Here is a 21295-nt window from a genome sequence, read left to right as displayed (position 1 = left end):
GGCAGGGTAGTGACTCTGGCCAAGTATAGCTCTGGCCTGTACCAATGGCTGCAAAGCCACAGGCACGCTGCTTTTTCATGAATTCATGCGCCAAAAGTTGGACACCAGGTGTAGGATGAATCCTAATTGGTCTTTGTAGCATGAATCTTAGAAGGTCTTATTAATGAAAATAAACCTGAAGCCAGGTATTGGGGTGAATGCTGGAAGATCAAAGAAGCAGAACAAGCCACAGCTTCCTCACCTCGCCAATTCTTCAGCTGATCCTGTTTCCTTAGACTGGAAGCTTCTGAATCCTCATCCAGAATGAATCTCAGCTGAACTGCTGCTGCTAAAAGCCTAAAAGCTTAACCAGCCTTGTTCCTGTTCCTTATGCCTTATATACCTTTCTGCCATCACTTCCTGGGATTAAAGGCTGTTGTTACCACACCTGGCTGTTTCCATTGTGGCCTTGAATTCACAGAGAGCCGGATGGATCTCTGCCCCCAGAAGGCTAGGATTAAAGGTGTGAGTACCACCATTTTCTGGCCTCTGTATCTAGTGGCTGTTCTGTTCTCTGACCCCAGATAAGTTTATTAGGGTGCACAATATTTTGGGGAACACAATATCACCACATTTCCCCTTTTTGTCTAAAATTTAAAAAGTTTATAACTAATACAAGAAAAACTATATCCAATAAGTACAATAACTATATACAATATATACAAGCAATAAATACTTAAACAATATCTCGTCCATTTGCATTTGACAAACTCAGAGAAAACAATTCCATTATCTATCCTATTTTGGTAAGTCCAAAATGTACCTGATTCACTTTCTATCCTAACTTATATTACTAACAGAACTATCTTATAATGTCTTTCAAATTTATACACTTACACCTCTTTAGTGAGTTTCTTTTCTAAAAATGTCTAGTCCATTAACATTTGACAGATTCAGACAAAAAACTCCATTATATATATATTAACAATGTCCAGTCCAGTAACATTTATCTGAGTTTATCACTCAGACAAAAAATTTTTATTACTTATCCTATGTAAAACAAGTAGTTCCTTTTAAAAAGTAGATTCAATAATCTCCCTTTTTATCTTATTATATCCATATTCTCTTTTTCTTTTCATAATAGATTCAATAATCTACCTTTTGTCATTTTTATATCTTCCCCTTTTTCTTTTTAGAGTAGATTCCCATTTATCCTATTATTTCTTCACCTTTTTCCTCAGAGTAGATTCAATGATCTACCTCATATCTATATTCTCTTTTTTCTTTTTTAAACAAAAACTCTGAATCTAATCTCCTTGTTCAGCTTTTTTCCTGACCATTAACAATTAACAACTTGTAACCAACCATCATAAACAATGACAATATCCATAACTTATTAAACAACCAAAACCTCCCATCCCACATCTTGGGAATGTGGGTGTCATTTTCTTAAAATTACTTCCTGTTTTCTGGGGGTGAAGACATCTTTAGGGAATGCTGAAAAGAAATTTTTTAGGTTAATTGTTAAGTCCTGTATCATTTGTCCAGTTTCTGCATAATGGGAAAGTGCAGGGCTTGTTTCAAGTCCTTGTTTAAGTAGTCTGTCAGGCTGGATCATCTCAGCTAACCACCTCGAAATTGTCCTGAGCAGTTTGTAGTCCAAAGTTGATCTTTCTGTGGTGTTAATCAGCTTAATGGCTTTCCCATAGTCCATGTGGAATCATCTTTGTGGGGTCCCGTCATCCTTTTGAAGATTTCAAAGTTACTGTTAGACGTGGTCATGGTTCCCTGCAGACTTTTTTTTTTTTTTTTTTTTTTGTGTGTGTGTGTGTGTGTGTGTGTGTGTGTGTGTGTGTCTCCTCTGTGGGGTTTGGAGCAATCACAGTCTGATAAATGTCTGTCTCTCAGAACCATGAGTGTTCTTCCCTAGAAGAGAAAATCTTCACAGCAATTTCTCTCCACCATTTGTCTTGCCAAATTTTCCAAACTGACCTTTGCCAATGTTTTCTTGTAACACAATGGTCCTGGCAATTGTTCTCTGAACAAGCAGTAGTAAATCCTTCATCCCAGGTAGCAGCATCACCGCAGTCACCAACACGATGAGAAGAAGCCAGCAACTCAGAGCAGCAGCCACTGCCTCCATGGTCCCACTACCACCGTTTGTGGCTTGGCCCTGGCCACAGCTTCTTCTTAGCAAGCCTCCCAGGCTGGCCTCAAACTCGGGATCTTCCTGCCTCTCCCTTCTTCAGCAAATCCTACCAGAGTGCTCCACCACAACCGGCTGAGGGTAGCTTAGGTCTGAGGCCACAGGCAAGCAGCTTTTTCGTGAATTCATACCATGAACGTTGGGTGTCAGATGTAGCATGCATCTTAGAAGGTCTTATTAATGAAAATAAACCTGAAGCCAGGTATTGGGGTGAATGCTGGAAGATCAAAGAAGCAGAACAAGCCACAGCTTCCTCACCTCGACAGTTCCTCAGCTGATCCTGTTTCCTCATACTGGAAGCCTCTGCGTCTTCATCCAGAATGAATCTCAGCTGAACTGCTGCTGCTCAAAAGCCTAAAAGCTTAACCAGGCTAGTTCCTGGTCCTCACACCTTATATACCTTTCTGCTTCTTGCCATCACTTCCTGGGATTAAAGGCTGTTGTTACCACACCTGGCTGTTTCCAGTGTGGCCTTGAACTCACAGAGATCCATGCCTCCAGAAGGCTAGGATTAAAGGTGTGAGTGCTACCATTTTCTGGCCTCTGTATCTAGTGGCTGTTCTGTTCTCTGACCCCAGATAAGTTTATTAGGGTGCACAATATTTTGGGGGAACACAATATCACCACAGGTCTTAATAAAAACCTGGAGCCAGATATCAGGTTAAATGCTGAAATATCAAGAGACAAAGAAACAAGTCACAGCCACCTCTCACTTCACCAACTCCTCACCTGAAAAGACTGAGCTCCTGTCTCCTCCTGCCTTATATTCCTTTTTCTGCCCAGCCATATCACTTCCTGTCTCAACCTCACTAGTTCTAGGATTCAAGGTGTGTGTGCCTCTCAAGTACCGGGAACAAAGGCATGAGATCCCAAGTGCTGAGATTAAAGGTGTGTGCCACCACTGCCTGGCCTCTATGGGTAACTAGTGGCTGGCTTTGCCTTCTGATCTTTAGGCAAGCTTTATTTGTTAGAGCATATACAAAATATCACCAAAGAGTTTGACTTGTTCTTGTTTTTCTGAAATCTTGATATGCATCATTAAATTATTTTTTGAGATTCTCTGATTTTTAATGAAAGCACTCATAAACTTTCTTATTAGAAATGCTCTTGTTATATCAGCAAGGTTCTGTTAAGTTGTGCTTTCAGTTTTATTTGAATTTAGGAATTTCTTTGAAATTTCCATAGAATATTCAGTAGAATATTCCATGTTCTACTGAGAAGAATGTATACTCTGTTTCTTTGGATGGAATACACAGTATACATGTGTTAGGCTCATTTGAACTATGTTGACTTTTAGTTTGTATGATCTATTTGTAAGTGAGAATGGAGTGTAAAATTACTATTATTTTACAGTACCTCTGATATTTTATATTCATTAATATTTTTATGAAATTGTAAACCCCAACATTTAGTCCATGTATTTGTGATTGTTGTATATTTTTGATTGTTTTCTTTATAAATATGGTTTCTTTATCTCTTCTGACTAATTTTGGTTTGAAACCTACTTTTTTCTGATATTATAGTGGCTACAATAGCTTTTTTTCAGCTTCTATTTACTTAACAGATTGATTTCTATCTTTTCATTCTAATTCTGTATCTTTCCCAGTGAGGGATATTCTCAGAGACAATAGATAGATGGATCCTGTTTTTTAATCCAGTCACTAGACTGTATCTTTTATTGAGTTAAAATCATTTACATTTTTATTTTTGAGTTTTGATCATTTCTATGTTTGGGGGATTAGTTTTCTGGTTGCTTGAATTATTTTTTTTTTGTTATTTTCTTTCTCCCCTATTAGTATTAAAAGTTTGTTGGATTACTGTGTTGTCAAATAATCTTTTTGTACACTGTGAATATGTGTCTTTGCCAGGGCACTTTCTGATTGGTATGTATAATAAAGAGCTGAATGACCAATAGCCAGTTAGGAAGAGATTAGGCAGGACTTTCAGGCATAAAGAGACAAGAAAAAGAGATAAATCTAGGCATGGGAGAGACACCAGAGGACCTGGAGAAGAAACAGGAGGTGCAAGATGGAAAAAAGGTAAAAAGCCATTATCTATTTATCTATTATAAAAACATAGATTAATATAAATGGGTTAATTTAAGTTATAAGAGCTAGTGGGACAAGCCTAAGCTATAGGCTGAGCTTTCATAATTAATAATAAGTCTCCATGTCATTATTTGGGAGCTGGCAGTACAGAGAAAGACTTGCTACAGTACTGTGTTGGACACTGGTAGTTTGAACGTAATTGACCCCTAAAATCTCATAGGTAGTGGCACTATTAGGAGGTGTGGCTTCGTTGGAGTGGGTATGGCCTTGTTGGAGGAATTGTGCCACTGTGGGGCAGGCTTTGAGGATTCTTATGCTCAGGATACTGCCTAGTGTTTCAGTTGACTTCCTGTTGCTTACTCCAGCACATCTGCCTGCATGCTGCCATGTTCCTCATCATGATGATAATGGACTGAATCTCTCAAACTGTAAGTGAGCCACCCCAATTAAATGTTTTCTTCGTAAGAGGTGCTGTGGTCATGGTGTCTCTTCACAGCAATGAGAACCCTAACTAAGACAGACATAATGGATTCTTAGCTAGTAATTCATCTACTCCCATCATAAAATTTTTTATTTTGTACCCTTTTGATTGAGACTGTCTTTTATGCTTGAGAGTCCTTTACACACTACTGTAAGCTTGCTGGTCATAAATTGCTTTAGGTTATTCTTGTCTGACATATCTGTATCTCTATTTTAAAAGTAGATTTATGAGGAGAATCACCACAGAGGGATATGTACTTGATGCTTCCAAGTGAAGTCAATGGTCCAGTGAAGCCTTTGGCTCATTCTCAACAGATGGAGCAACTGATTTTTGTTTTTTGTTTTAGAGGCTCCTTTCAAAATAAAATGACTCCTAAGGACAACATTCTCAACTGGCCTTGATAGCCAAAAAGAAAAAAAAATGGTTAATTTTGACCATCTTCATGGCCAACCTTCTTATTAAATAAGAAACACAGAACCAATGCAAAGAAGAAAGCCAAGAGGTCAGAGCTAAGAGCTAAAACCTTACCCTTCCTCCTGCGGTGGTCCTACCTCTCCGAACCAGAGCTACCCCTGTGTTAAAGTCTTTATATAGAGTTCCTGTCTTGCCTTCTCATTGGTTGTAAACCCAACCACATGACCGCCTCCTCACAGCCTGTCTGTATAGGCCTCCAGGTTTTCCATGATTGGTATTAAGATTAAAGGCATGTGTATCCAATAATGGCTGTATCCCTGAACACACAGAGACTTACCCAGCTCTGCCTACCAAGTGCTGGAATTACAAGCGTACGCTACCACTGCCCTGCTTTCCTATGGCTTGCTAATAGCTCTGACCCCCGGGCAACTTTATTTATTAACATACAAATAACATTTTAATACAAATAAAATATCACCATATTTCCCCTTTTCTATTTTAATAAAAAGGAAAAAAAAAAGAAAAAGCTTATAATAATATAAGAAAAACTATATACAAAAGGACAATAACTATATACAATATATACAAGTAATAAATACCTAAACAATGTCTAGTCCATTTGTATTTGACAAATTCAGAGAAAATAATTTCATTATCTATCCTATTTTGGTAAGTCCAAAATGTATCCTAATTAATCTTCAACTATAACTAACTAACCTTCAACTATAACTAACTAATCTTCAACTATAACTAACTAATCTTCAACTCCCTCAGAGACCCAAGAAGGAAATAATATTAGCTAACAAAAATAAAAACAGGAAGTGCACATAAGCAACTTCCAAAAAATTTGTGAGTTGACAGAAACAGACAGCTGTCTGGACAGTCACCTGAGGTTTCTCCGCAGTGCTGGGGCATCATCTTCAGCCTATAGGCTTAGCATATCTGACAGACTCATTTGTGAAGTAGGATGTACACAAGGTCAACAGTTCAACCTCACATTGAGTGAGAGTAGTCCATGTACCAGAAACACCTGAATTCCACTAGTGTCATGTCATGTTTTAGAGGCTCCTTTCAAAATAAAATGACTCCTAAGGACAACATTCTCAACTGGCCTTGATAGCCAAAAAGAAAAAAAAATGGTTAATTTTGACCATCTTCATGGCCTTAAGCACCAAACATGAAATTATAACCAAAGATTAAAATGACTGGTAATTTTTAGCAGTTCATGAGATCACAAATCTGTATGAGATAATATTAGGCAATATTTTCTCATTGAGGATTTTCTTCTTGATAAGGAAGATGCTGCTCAGATATAGAACATTATGACCTTGGCTCAGTTCAACACTGCAGCCAAGAGAGACATACCCACTATTGTTTTAACTTAAAAGTCAAATGATGGCTAAATCTACCCTCTCTTTCCTTCTCTAGAAGCTACCTGAGAAAGATTTCACACTGATACTAGCCACTCCAACAGCTATCAAAGTGCCTGAAAACTAGTCCTGGGTTTATCACTCAAGAGTCCAGCCTTGGGGACCAAAGGAAAACCCTTGAAAAGAGTCCCGTGAACAGATGTTTTGAGCCCATCAAGAGATGCTAATGGACTTTAAATTCTGATATTTTAAAATGTTCTTTCTTTAGGCCTGTCTTGGTTCTCTGCCTAGGATTTGGAATGCTAATAACCCTGTTTTTCTCTTATAAAGGAAAACAGTTAATTGAGGCCGGCTTACAGTTCAGAGTTTTAGTCCATTATCATCATGACAGGAAGCATGATGTCATGCAGGCAGACATGGTCCTGGAGGGGTAGCTAAGAGTTTTACATATGGATCAGCAGGCAGCAGGAAGAGACAGTGAGCCACTAGGCTGTGGCTCTCCCTTTTCCTTGCAGCCTGTTGGCCACCAGTCCTTGAGGACAAGGGGCAGAAGTAATGACAGAAAGCCTTGGACAGCCTGTGAACATGACAGAGACATCTTTCTGGGAGACAGCTCGATGAATCTGCTCAGCTTTATCCCAGAGTATAGGGAATATATAGGATTGGGAACAGTAACTAAGGAATCACCTAATTTGCATTAAACAGCACACTCCTATCATAAACCTCCTAGTACAAGTCTTAGTTATCGTATGTGGAAGTATAGTCCTGTCCTAATGTTCCTAGCACAATGTCTAATTACCATATAGGCAACCGGGAGGGGGGGAAAGCTTCTGTAGAGAACTGCGTCCAAGATCACACTATAGATAAGAGGCATCTGGGCCTAGAGACAGTCTCCAAATAAGGTCAGGTAGAGAACAGGGTGCCTTCCCCCAGGGGGAGGGTGTAGTCCATGTTGCTGAGCTCAGAGAGAGCTGCCAGTCCATGATAGACTACCACCTCTGACCAGCAGGGCCTCCCAGCACTAGGCCTGGCTAGAGCTTTTGAAACCTCAGTGCACCCCCCACCCCCCAGTGGCACACTTCCTTCAACACAGCCATACCTACTCCATCAAGGTCACACTTTCTAATAGTGCCTTTTCTCATGGGCCTATAGGGGCCATTTTTGTTCAAACCACCACATTCCACTACCTGGCCTCCATAGGCTTGTAGCCATACCATAATGAAAAATGCATTTAATACAACTTCAAAAGTTCCTATAGTCTATAACACTCTCAAACTTGTTTAAAAGTGTGAAGTTCAAAGTCTCTTCTGAGATTCATGTAATCTCTTAACTGTAACCCCTGTGCAATCAAAATGAAAAAACAGATCATATACTTCCAACATATAATGGCATAGGATATATATTACTGTTTCAAAATGGAGGAAAGGAAACATAGTGAGGAAATACTGGACCAAAGCAAAACCAAAAACCAGCTGGGCAGACTCCAAACTCAGCATCTCCATGTCTGATGTCAAAATGCTCTTCAGCTATCAGACTCCTTTCAGCTTTGTTGATTGTAACACACCTCTCTCTCTCTCTCTCTCTCTCTCTCTCTCTCTCTCTCTCTCTCTCTCTCTCTCTCTGTCTTGGGCTGGTTCCACTCCCTGTTAGCAGCTTTCCTCAACCGGCATCCCATGGCTCTGGCATCTCCCACAATTCGGGGTCTCCAAGGCAATCTAGGCTTCAACTTCACAGGAATGCTAATAACTCTTCTTGCCTTTACTTTCTTATATCTCTTTACAGGCACCAGCCAAGGACTTCCTTTCCACCCTATATCTGACAGTTATTCAAATAAAACCACTGATGAACATTCAAGGTTCCTTGGAAAGACCCCAACTGCTGCACCTGACAACCCTACTCAGCTTTAAAAGGCCATGTAGATTATGACCCCAATTCCCTAATGGCAGCTAAGGTTACTTCTTCAGAGGAGAGAATGATGAGGACAGGAGATTTAAAAAAAAAAAAAAACAGGACAGACAGTTTAGGTGTAGGAGCTCCAATTCATGCCCTTGGCCATAAACTAAAATTGTCCTTGATCCCGTACTACTGGAGGCCAGAATTGCTGAAGTATTTGGGGGCTATGATCCCCTGTCTGTCTCCTAATTGATTTCAGGGTTACTTCTTTAGATGAGGAGAATGATGAGAAGAGGAGACAGAAACCTCAAAGCAGCAGTTCCAAAAATGCCCTTACTGGAGAAATGCCAGAAGAGGGTTCTAGTTCTTGTTTTTGGTTTGTTTTTTTTTAATCTCCTAAGTGAGTACTTTTGCCTAAAGGCTCTATGTGACTACATGGCTAAAGAGAGGAGGCACCTAAACACCTTGCTGGGACAACTGGACTAATCAGCTCATACCCTTCCCCATACTTAATCCTAGTTTCTGCCATCAGTCCTTTTAAAAAAGGCCCCAGCAGCTTGATAGTATCCTATCTCCTGGGACCCCTCCTCTTATGCAAGAGCCCTGTTCTCTATAAACATTCTTCCCTCCCTCTTTCCCGCCTTCTTTTACTCCTACTTATGAATCTATAATAAACTTTCCTATTTATATGAAACTCAAAAAAATATGTTTTTTCAAGATTGCAATCTTGATAGGCAATTGTTTACTTCTAAGGATTGACTATACCATTCCATGCTTTCCTGGTTTTTTAGCATTGCTGATGAGAGGTATACTATTCTAATATGCTTGCCTTGTAGATGAATAAGTGCTTTTCTTTATTTTCTATTATAGCCTTTTTTTAAAGAACAATTTTTTTTATTTTATTTTATAATTTAATTTAATTTTACATATCAGCCATGGATTACCTTGCTCTCCCCCCTCCCGCCCCCCCACCTTCCCCCCAGCCCATCCCCCCATTCCCGTATCCTCCAGGGCAAAGACTCCCCTGAGGATTCAGTTCAACCTGGTAGATTCAGTCCAGGCAGGTCCAGTCCCCTCCTCCCAGGCTGAGCCAAGTGTTCCTGTATAAGCCCCAGGTTCCAAACAAGCCAGCTCATGCAATGAGCACAGGACCCGGTCCCACTGCCTGGATGCCTCCCAAAAAGATCAAGCTAATCAACTGTCTCACTTATCCAGAGGGCCTGATCGAGTTGGGGGATCCTTAGATATTGGTTCATAGTTCATGCATTTCCGTTCGTTTGGCTATTTGTCCCTGTGTTTTTTCCAACCTTGGTCTCAACAATTCTTGCTCATACAATCCCTCCTCTTTCTTGCCAATTGGACTCCTGGAGCTCCACCTGGGGCCTGGCCGTGGATCTCTGCATCCAGTTCCCTCAGTCATTGGATGGGGTTTCTAGCATGACAATTAGGGTGTTTGGCCATCCTATCACCAGAGTAGGTCAGTTCGGGCTATCTTTCGACCATTGCTAGTAGTCTATTGTGGGGGTATCTTTGTGGATTTCTGTGGACCTCTCTAGCACTTTGCTTCTTTCTATTCTCATGTGGTCTTCATTTATCATGGTCTTTTATTCCTTGTTCTCCCTCTCTGTTCTTGATCCAGCTGGGATCTCCTGCTCCCCTAAGCTCTTTCCCTCGACCCTTGCCCTTCATTACCCCCACTCACATCCATGTTGTTCATGTAGATCTCATCCATTTCTCTGTCATTGGGTGATCCCTATGTTTTTCTTGAGGTCCTGTTTTCTAGGTAGCAGCCCTGAAGTTGTGAGTAGCAGTCTAGTCATCTTTGTTTTACATCTAGTATCCTCCTATGAGTGAGTACATACCATGTTTGTCTTTCTGAGTCTGGGTTACCTCACTCAGGATGATTTTTTTCTAGATCCATCCATTTGTCTGAAAACCTCATGATGTCATTGTTTTTCTCTGCTGAGTAGTATTCCATTGTGTATATGTACCACATTTTATTTATCCATTCTTCAGTTGAAGGGCATCTAGGTTGTTTCCAGGTTCTGGCTATTACAAACAATGCTCATATGAACATAGCTGAGCAAGTGCCCTTGTGGTATGATTGAGCATCGGCATAGGAGATCACTTCCTAAATATAACACCAGTAGCACAGACACTGAGAGAAACAATCAATCAATGGTACCTCTTGAAACTGAGAAGCTTTTGTAGAGCAAAGGATATGGTCAACAAGGCAAAGCGACAACCTACAGAATGGGAAAAGGTCTTCACCAACCCCACATCTGACAGAGGACTGATATCCAGAATATATAAAGAACTCAAGAAATTAGACATCAAAATGCCCAACAGTCCAATTAAGAAATGGGCTATAGAACTAAACAGAGAATTCTCAACAGAGGAAACTCAAATGGCTGAAAGACATTTAAGGAATTGCTCAACATCCCTAATCATCAGGGAAATGCAAATCAAAACGACTCTGAGATACCACCTTACGCCTGTCAGAATAGCTAAGATCAAAAACACTGAAGACATCTTATGCTGTAGAGGATGTGGAGCTAGGGGAACTCTCCTCTACTGCTGGTGGGAATGCAAGCTTGTACAACCACTTTGGAAATCAATATGATCAATATGGTGCTTTCTTAGAAAATTGGGAATCAATCTCCCCCAAGATCCAGCTATACCACTCTTGGGCATATACCCAAGGAATGCTCTATCATACCACAAGGGCACTTGCTCAGCTATGTTCATATTATAGCCTTTAATGTTATAGATTTGCTTTGTATTTTTGACATCTTGACTATAATATGTCATAGAAAGACCTTTCTCTGGTTATGACTATTTGGGATTCTAAATGCCTCTTATTTTTGGATGTCCCTTTCATTCTCTAGATTTGTTTTTCTATTATTTCATTGGATGGAGTTTGGATGCCTTTGGTTTTTTTATGCACATACATATATGCACATGTAAAGGTCAGAGAACAACTTGCAGGAATCTCCTACTAACATGTGTGTCCTGAGGATCAAACTCAGGTCTTCAGATTTGGCAATAAATGCCTTTACACACTGCACCATCTTACTGGCCCTACATTTAATTCTTAAAAATTGCATTTTACTTATTTTATGTGTATGTGTACATGTACATATGCCACAACATGTATGTGGAGGTCAGAAGATAACTTGAGAAAGTTGGTTCTATCCTTCCACTGTGTGGATCTTAGAGATCAAGCTCAGCTGAGTCATTTTGTCCTCCTGCCTTTAGTTTTTTGTCTAGTAAACTCTGCTAAACATTGAAGGAAAGAATATGGGGAATGAAGAGTTGGCTCAGTGCTTAAGAGCACTGGCTGCCCTATCAGAGGACCCAGGTGCAATTCCCAGAACCCATATGACAACTCACAAATGTCTGTAACTCCAATTCTAGAGGATCTGATGTTCTCTTTTGGCTTCTATAGGCACTGCATGCATATGATGCAGAGTACAGGCAATACATACCAACAAAATGCCGATACCTATACAATAAAAATAAATAAAATCTCAAAAAATTAGGAAGAAACATTGCCAATATTTTGCATAACTTTTTAAATAAAGCTAGAGAGAGAACACTTAATAATTTATTTTGTGAAATCAATATTTTGATAAAATGCCTGATAAACATGCCTCACATATCTGCATACAAGGTACACATACATACATGCAGGTAGAAGATTCATGCACATGAAGTAAAATAAATAATTATAAATTGTAGACGAATTTCTAAACAGTCTTATTAAATAAGAAATACAGAGCCATTTCTCTGATTTCTATGGCTTTCACCCCTGTATATGGCTCTGTGTTTCTTATTTAATAAGACTGTTTAGAAATTCGTCTACACTAAATTTTAAAATAAATCAAAAAATAAAATTTTAATTAAAAATGAAACAGGATAAGCCATGTATTCCTGTTTAGTATTGTACTTGAATTCCTAACTCTATTTTATATATATACATATATGTGTGTGTGTGTGTGTGTGTATATATATATATATATACATATATATATATATATATATATCATTGTACAAGAATACAAGAAGCAGAAATATGAGGCACAAAGTTTAGAAAGCAGGATATAAAGCTGTTGTTCATACATGTCATCCCTTATACAGGAAATCCTAAGAAATCTCCAAAAACAGTTACTGGAAGAAAAAGTGATTTTAGCAAGGTCAAAATACAAAAATCTGTCGTATTTTATATATACTATCAACTGCAAATTCAAATTCCTAAATGCTCTTGTAGTAGCATAAAAAACAACTTACAAATTAATTTAATAAAAGTTCTGAGGGCTCCCAAGTCCACGGTGGAAGGGCCATATCTCATGAAGGTCTTCTTGTTCTATCATCACATGGCAGAAGACATTATATATTGAAGAAATCAAGGGAAATGGAAATATGGGGCCAAAATTTCCTCTTTCCTAAGTGACCTGGTTGTGTTGGTAACTTTTCTCATTGCTATGACAAAATATCTGACAGAACAACTTTTAAAAGGAAGGATTTATTTTGGCTAATGGTTTGAGGTAGCCCATCGTGATAGGGAAGGCCTGGCAAAAATAGCAACTAATTGTAGCTTTGATATCAGGAGCAAGCAAGCAGAGAGAGATGAATTCTGGTATATATAATATATAATATATAGATGCATTCTATATATATAATTAATATATGTTAATATTTATTGGGCAAAATGAATGAATTTACAGCTGCTTAAGAGTGGATTTGGAAGGACTTATTTTTATGTTGCAGGGTGTATTTGAGTAAAAACTAAGTATTATACTGTGGGTTAGGATTTTTTCTTTGAAGAGACAGCAAATATTTTAGACTTTACAAATCACATATTAACTTAATCTGCATTCCTTTTTTGTGTTTTCAACATTTTAAAAATAGAAAATCCATCTCTCATTTATGGGGCCCATCATAGATAATACCTCTTTGCAGGAGGTGAGAAACAAGAAACAGAGAAGAAAATAAATATAGCCATATGTATATCAATAGAGGCCTTTCATTATTCTCCTCTTTGCTCTCATCCACAAAAGCTCAATAAATTTAACTTTAGTTACCAACTTCATAGCCTGTTATTTCAGAATGCTCTCAAGAAATCACTAAATTCTTTTGAGTCTCTAGCTATGAGCTTTTTATGTTATTAGTTTCATCCCATAAATCAGCATAAAATTCAGTCCCTATTATCAAACCCACATACATATATACACAAGTCCACTCAAAATTAGCATTTTGTTTTTAGTAACTTTACTACTTATTTGTCAGATCATTAAATAGGTTCACATCAAGAGCCACATAGATTTATCTTGGTTACATGGCTTTCTCCTTCTCTTCCCATACAACAAATTAAGATAACTATGCTTTTCAGATATCTGGTTTGTCTAATTGAGATTGTTTTATAATACTTATAGCTATAGTTATAATTGTAGCATTATTCCCATGGCCTCGTAAAATTATGTTATATTGTTACTCTCTCTTGTCTTCTAGGATGTGGTGCCATAAGTTGTTGCACCTACAAAGCAGGCTCCAGAATTTGATGAAGAGAGGAGACATAGGTCAAGCTCTTCATCTGTCCAACTTTAAAAGTTTATTTTCATTATCCATCCATTGGTGCCATACAGCTTCCAAGTCTGTGAATTGTACTTGGCACCAACGTGAAGATCATTTGGGTAAGAGATGTGTGAGGAAATACTATTATTTTTTTAATTATGGTAAAAATAGATAGTGTAAAATATACCATATTAATCATTTAAATACACAACTCAATACTATTAAATGTTTGTTTTGTTGTACCACAAAAAAATACTTTTTGTGTAGTTTGAACATGCTTTCAGTAGAGTTGGAATGTTATCTGGAGACTTATCTCCAAGATTATTGTAGAAATCACAAGAAAGAAAAAAACACCAGGCAACACTAAAATCCCAGCTTAGTTAGCGATAACTCTGCAGTGCTCCAGCCAAACTCCATACCCTGTATCATTCTAGGAAAAAAAGAAAGCCTCAATATTCATGGAAAAGTATTTAAAGCATGTAGACTAGGGATATTACAACCACAGAAAGTACTACAAGGTAAAGGGGTAGAGAGAGCTTTACCCCTTGTATTGATTCCTAAGGCTCCTGAAAGGATTTCAAACTGAATAGTGTCAGAACACAGTCCAAGAATGGAGTCATGTAAGGGAAATTCTGAGTGCTTGTGAGAAAACTCCAAGAAAACAAAAGTCTTGTGACCTCAGTTTGTTCAAAAGCACAGAATTGTTCTTGGAATGTGCTTTTGTGCCCCTACCAGGTGTAGTGAATAGGTGTGAGTTTATTTTAGCTGTTGTTACTCATACACCTCTATGAAAAAAAAATTTTTTTTGCCACATGTGGCTTGTCCTTGTAATTGTATACTTTGCTCAGGTGAGTCTTCTTAACCCTCAGAGTATAAATTATCTGATGTTCTGAATAAAGTTGGCTTTTGCATAAGACTTTAGAGCACCTCATTTTTAGGCCCACTCTCCCAGGTTGACATGGCTAACTAGAGCAGTAAACAGATCGAGTGAAACATGGAAATATATTTTCTCACAATTCTAAGGGTCTTTGGAAAACCACAGTATTGGAAAGGCTGCACTCCTTTCAAAGGTCTAGGAGAGAATTTCCTTTACCTAACCTATTCTGTTTTCTTTCACTTGCCAGCAATTCTTGGCTTTTTGGTTTGTTTGCTTGCTTGCTTATAAAAGCATCACTTCAATCCTTGCTCCCATCTTCACATAGTTCTGTACATTATTTTGAAGTCAGCCTCTTCTTATAAAGATGGCAATTATTATAACTTTTTAAACTTGGCTATATCTGCAATGACTATAGATGCTCCAACGATGTATTTATTCTGTCTTCTCAAGTTTCTTTTGTCAACGTTTTATAGTTTTGAATACAGAGATGCTACTTTGTTGGTTAAATTTTTTTTTTTTTTTTTTTTTTTTTTTTTTTTTTTTGGTTTTTCGAGACAGGGTTTCTCTGTGTAGCTTTGCGCCTTTCCTGGAACTCACTTGGTAGTCCAGGCTGGCCTCGAACTCACAGAGATCCGCCTGGCTCTGCCTCCCGAGTGCTGGGATTAAAGGCGTGCGCCACCACCGCCCGGCTTGTTGGTTAAATTTATTCCTAAGTATTTTATTTTATTTTGGGAGCTAATGTGAATGGAATATTTTTCTTGACGTTTTTGTAGCTAATCAACATCAGGCTAATTTTCTTGATGTTAGTAATTTGTTTTATCTTGATTAACATGGCTAAAGATTTATCAGTTTTATTTCTTTCAAGGAAGTCATTTTTGGGTTCATAGATTTTCTTGTCTCCTATTTTCAATCTGGTTCTTGCCAAATTTTGACTGTTCACTAAGTTTAATTTGCTCTTGTCCTATTTCTTAATGTTATAACTTAGGCTATTAATTTTAGACCTTCTTTTCTACTGTATGCATTTATTGCAATATATTTCCTTCTAACCACTACTTTAATGCTTTCTAAAATTTTTTGTAAATTGTATACTCATTTTCATTTAGTTCAGAGTGTTTTTATTTTACTTGAAACTGTTAAATAGTATATTTAAATGCCTATAGCTTAATTTCTAAGTGCATGAAACTTTTGTATTTTTCTGCTATTTAATTCTAGTTAATTCTATTATACTGAGAAAACATTCTGTCTTTAGATTCCTTTAACCTTTTTTGAGCTTTGTTTTATGGCTCAGAATGTGGTCTATCTTGGGGGATTTTCATGTGTACTTTAGAACAGTGTCTCTCTGTTCCACTGGTCAATTTGTCTATTTTTATAGCAGTTATATATACTGTGTTGATTACTATAGCTTTGTAATGTCTTTTGAAATTAGGTAGTATGATGTCTCTACTTTTGTTCTTTCTGGCCAAGACTGTTTTGACTATTTGGAGGTCTTAAGTTGAAATATTTCTTCTAATATCATAAACAAGACAGAAAGGTCACAGTTGCTGTTTCTATTGAATATAGGACTAGAAATCCAAACCAGGGTAATTAGATGAAAAAAAGAAATAAAGGTATGATTTTGCATATAGAAAACCATGAGGGTTCCACACAAATACTGAAATAACTAATACATTAATTAAGTAAGGCTGTAGGATATATATATATATCAGAATAAATAAAAATAAAAAAATTAAAATAAATAAATAAATAAAATAAAAACACTTTCCTTTATATATATATATATATATATATATATATATATATATATATATATATAAAATGAGCAATTAGAGGGTGCAAAACTTTCAGTGTATGTATCATAGTTCTGAGATTGAGAATCCCTGGAATAGGTTATAGGCATCCCAACTGTTATTCAAAAGTCATTCTTAAAAAACCTTAAACCATCAATGTTTATGCCCTTTGCCAATAGATATATGTGTGAACTGAGTCACATTAAATATTCACACTTACAAGTCTATCATGGTTTTTACTTTCTCCTTTTCTCATGTCTTCTTTGTGCCTGCACAATGCTTCATTTTCTTCCAGGGACAAGTAGAATACACTTGAAATTTTCCATCTTTTTTTTAGTGTGCATGCAAACTTGCAGAAGTATGCATCTTTCCAAACACAAAATGCACATTGGAGCTTTTCAAGACCCTTTATAACTACCTCATTCTCTGGTTCACCTTGTTAGATTTCTGGGTATTCTTTTAGTGTGTTTCTTGCCTCCACAAAACCCAGGGCATGGGCTTCTCTGAACTGTAGTCAGATACTTTCCTCTGTCCTGCCCCAGTCCCATAGTCCTACAGCAGCTTTTAAAATAATCACTCAGAAGCTTAATAATTACAAACTGTTTAGTCTATGGCTCAGGCTTATTGCTTGCTAGCTATTACATATTAAATTAACCCATTTCTATTCATCTATATTTTGCCATATGGCCGCAGCATTACCGGTCTGCTGGCATCTTGTTCCTTGGGCAGCTGGATGGTGTCTGCTCTGACTCCTCCCTCCTCCCTGGCTCTTTCTTTGGATTTCCCGCTTGGCTATAGCCTGTCTTGCCATAGGCCAGAGCAGCTTCTTTATTAACCAATGGTAGCAACACATATTCACAGCATACAGAAAGACCATCCCACAGCATTTCCCCTTTTCTGTCTAATCAAAAAGGAAGGTTTTCATTTTAACATAGTAAAATTATATATAAAAAAACAGTTATCAAGCAAGAATTACAGTTATAATATTTAGTCTATTTGTATTTAGCAAAATTAAAGAAAATACTCTATCATCTATCCTATATTTGTAAGTCTAAAGTTTCATGTCTAATTTACCTTTTATTGTAACCAAGGAAAACTAATTATAACTATCTTGTTTTCAACTCCATCAAAGACCCCAGAAGGATATTATCTGAGTAAACCAGAAGTGCATTGCAAGCAACTTCCAAAATTCTAGAAATGACAGAGACATCTGGCTGCCTGGACAGTCACCCAAAGTCCTCTGTAATGTTGGGGCATCCACTTTTGGCTATAGGTGTAGAATATCTGACAGACCATTTTCAGAAGCAGGATATTTTGAAAGACCGTATTGCCCTGTTTTGGCAAGGTTCAGCAGTCACTTTTCCTTGTGTCCTGATAAATGATTAATATCAAGCCTCTTAGTGATTATTATAATAATGGCAGCTGTGGGACTGAGCAGGACTGGGCAACTTTCGGCTACACTGAACTCTTTTCCAAATCAAGTTAGTTCACATTGACAGCATAGTTGCTGGTTTTCTTGGTTTGTCTACTCTTATGGAAATACTGATAATGGAGCCAGAGTAGGAATAAGGAATATCTAAAACAGACCACATGTTTCTGCTTTTACTACCTAAAGTTCAGTAGATATTTTCTTGAACAAATGTTTCTTTTTAAAGTAAATTTTATTGTGTATATTTAATGTAAGTAACATGGTATTATGAGATACATGTAGACAATAAAATGATTAGTTATTAAGCAAATTAACATTTATAAACTATTATTAACTATGCTCACATTGTACATTAAATTTATAGTCTTGATCATCCTACTCCTCTGCTACTGTGTATTTCCTATTTCTCCCCAGTTGTCTTTTTCCCAGTAACTACTTCTTTATCCTCTATCTCTGTATAGCTGAATTTTTTATTTTCCACATAATATGTGAAATCATACCACATTTTTCATTCCATACTTGACTTATTTCATTAAACATTATATCCTGTAGAGCCATCTGTTGTGGCAAATGGCAGGATTTTTTTAATTGTCTGCCTGTCTATCTATGTATCTATCTATGCATCTATGTATGTATGTATGTATGTATGTATGTATTTATGTATGTATGTATCTATCTATCTATCTACCTATCTATCTATCATTTTTAAGGCATTGTCTCACTTTGTAGTCAAAGCTAACCCAGCTCATTATGTAGCCTTGGTTGGCCTCAAACTCAAGATCCTTTTGTCTCAGCTTCCTGAGTGCCAGAATTACAGACCCATGCCTTAGAGAGTTAGCACTGAAGAAGAAGAAGAAGAAGAAGAAGAAGAAGAAGAAGAAGAAGAAGAAGAAGAAGAAGAAGAAGAAAAGAAGTGACAATTGGAGGCAATGAGGACTTAGCTAACTGTGCTGGCTAGTTTGATGTCAACTTGATATAAGCTAGAATCATCAGCGAGAAGGGAAACTCAATTGAGAAAATGTCTCCTTAAGGGCTGTAGGCAAGCATGTAGGGCATTTTCTTAATTAATGATTAACAGTGGGCCCAGCCCATTGTGGGTGGTGCCACTTCTGGGCTGGTGGTCCTGGATTCTATAAGTAAGCAGGCAAGCCAGTAAGCAGCACTCCTCCATGGCCTCTGCATTAGCTCCTGCCTCCAGGTTCTTGCCCTGTTTGAGATCCTGTCCTGATATCCTTTAATGATAAACAGTAATGTGAACGTAAGCCAAATAAACCCTTTCCTCCCTAAGTTGCTTTGGCCATGGTATTTCATCACAGCAGTGATAACCCTAAGAAAGAAACTGGTACCAGGAGTGAAGGGTTGTTATGACAGACTTGACCATGTAAGTTTTGGGAAGATTGTAAATGTACTTGGATCTTTGGGCTAGAAAATCCTTGAGTGTTGAGACTTCAGTGGGCTGTTCTGTAGGAGTCTTTAAGATAAAGAATGTTGAGTGTAGTCCAAACAATGAAAGCCTGGCTTGTAAAGTTTCAGATGAAAGCAAAGACTCTATCAGGCCATTTGTGTAAAGAATCTGTGGTGTTTGGTCAGCTGCAGCTGAGGAATCAGCTGTGATTAGGAAGACACCAGCATCATTGAGGTTAAGACTTCTGGGAAGTGTTATCACAGGGTCTGCACACAGGAGCTGTGTTCCAGAGGAGGACAAGGTTGTACCTTGTGCTGGTAGCCAAACTTGATAGTTTAAAAGCCACCCAGATGGTACTGGTTTTGAAGGCATGATGGGTCGTGGAGAAAAGCTGAGGATTGGCTCTGAGTGGCAGGGCTGCAGTCCCTGATAGAGCCCAGGAGGGGCTATTGGTGAAAATGCAGCCCAGTTGCTGCAAGAGACCCCAGCATTTTGGAGATGCCAGTACCATGGGATGACCACCAATAACAACAGCAGTAGTGAAGAGGAGCCAGCCAGAGCCTATAAAACAAGCTGTGTGTGCTACACAGGGCAAAGCTAGAGAAATGACCCAAGGCCTTTGGAGGAGTCTAGAAGATCATGAGGGGATCCCAGATATTGGATGTTGAATTATTTATACTGTTGGAGTTTGACTGAACTTTTAAAGAGATTTTGGAATTTCACAGAAACTTTGGATTTTCAGAGAGACTGGATATTTTATAGACAATTTTTAAGTGTTTAATTTTTTAAATGATATAGGACTTTTAAAATTTGGAATATTTATATTAATGTGTAATCTTGGGGATAAACAAGAAAAGAAAGGCCTTGGCTTAACAGTGATAGAGTATAATATGGATCATGTGGTAGACTTATTTTTGGCTTATTTGAGAATTCTCTATACTGATTTCTAAAGCAGCTGCAGTAGTTTGCAATTCTACCAACAGTGAATTAGAGTTTCTCTTTCCCCGCGTCCTTACCAGCATTTGTTGTTCATTGTTTTGTTGATCGTTGTCATTCTGACTGGGGTAAGATGAAATACCAAAGCTGTTTTAATTTGCATTGCCATAATTGCTAGGAAGGATGAACACTTTTTGAGATACTGCTTAGCCATTTTTATTTTTTTGAAAACTCTATTCACCCTTTGATCTACAATGGTGTCCTGCCTGCAAGATATGGTGGCATAAATCTTGTAGGACTAACCAACCAATATCTGATTTGATTTAAGGCCTACTCCAAAAGATAGACCCATAACCAACACTGCTGTGATGACCAAGAAGCTGAGACTAGATAGCCCAGGACCTAGAGCAAAACCAAATATTACTCTTCTACTAAAAGAACATAGCAATAAAATGACTCCTAATGACATTCTGCTATACTCAAAGATAAGTGTGCTGTGGGATGTTCTGTATGTTAAATGTCTTGCTTTGATTGGTTAGTAAATAAAACACTGATTGGCCAGTAGCCAGGCAGGACGTATAGGCAGGACACGTAGAGAGGAGAATTCTGGGAAGTGGAAGGCTGAGGCAGGGAGACGCTGCCAGCCGCCACCATGACAAGAAACATGTAAAAGATACTGGTAAGCCACAAGTCATGTGGCAACTTATAGATTAATAGAAATGGGTTAATTTAAGATATAAGAACAAGAAGTTTGCTACGGCCATACAGTTTATAAGCAATATAAGTTTCTGTGTTTTACTCCGTTGGGTCTGAGTGGCTGTGGGACTGGCGGGTGAGAGAGATTTATCCTGACCGTGGGCCAGGCAGAACTGGAAAACTCTAGCTACATAAGTGCC

At 37.9% G+C, this 21295-nt stretch overlaps 1 protein-coding gene across 8 annotated transcripts in view; it reads left to right on the top strand.

The window, feature by feature from the left end:
• Nucleotides 1–21295, top strand: part of Tmlhe (trimethyllysine hydroxylase, epsilon) — a 115667-nt gene that overhangs the window by 54660 nt on the left and 39712 nt on the right. For 2 of the 8 annotated variants that reach the window (XM_052742989.1, XM_052742929.1), the window contains exon 2: nt 13903–14084. The exons of 1 other annotated variant lie outside the window; for it this stretch is intronic. In XM_052742989.1, the coding sequence (XP_052598949.1) occupies nt 13904–14084 (181 nt within the window). In that variant the 5' untranslated portion in view covers nt 13903. Of the gene's footprint in view, nt 1–1821; nt 4225–4598; nt 4662–5102; nt 5217–9453; nt 9869–13902; nt 14085–21295 lie in introns of those variants that run through there. 5 more of the 8 variants (XM_052742938.1, XM_052742946.1, XM_052742954.1 and 2 more) reach the window with 5 other exon arrangements.

Source organism: Peromyscus californicus, unplaced genomic scaffold (assembly GCF_007827085.1).
Source record: "Peromyscus californicus insignis strain IS unplaced genomic scaffold, ASM782708v3 Scaffold_10__1_contigs__length_136768540, whole genome shotgun sequence".
Classification (NCBI taxonomy): domain Eukaryota; kingdom Metazoa; phylum Chordata; class Mammalia; order Rodentia; family Cricetidae; genus Peromyscus; species Peromyscus californicus.
The sequence above is the reverse complement of the archived record's forward strand: the minus strand, read 5'-3'. Positions and strand labels throughout refer to the sequence as shown.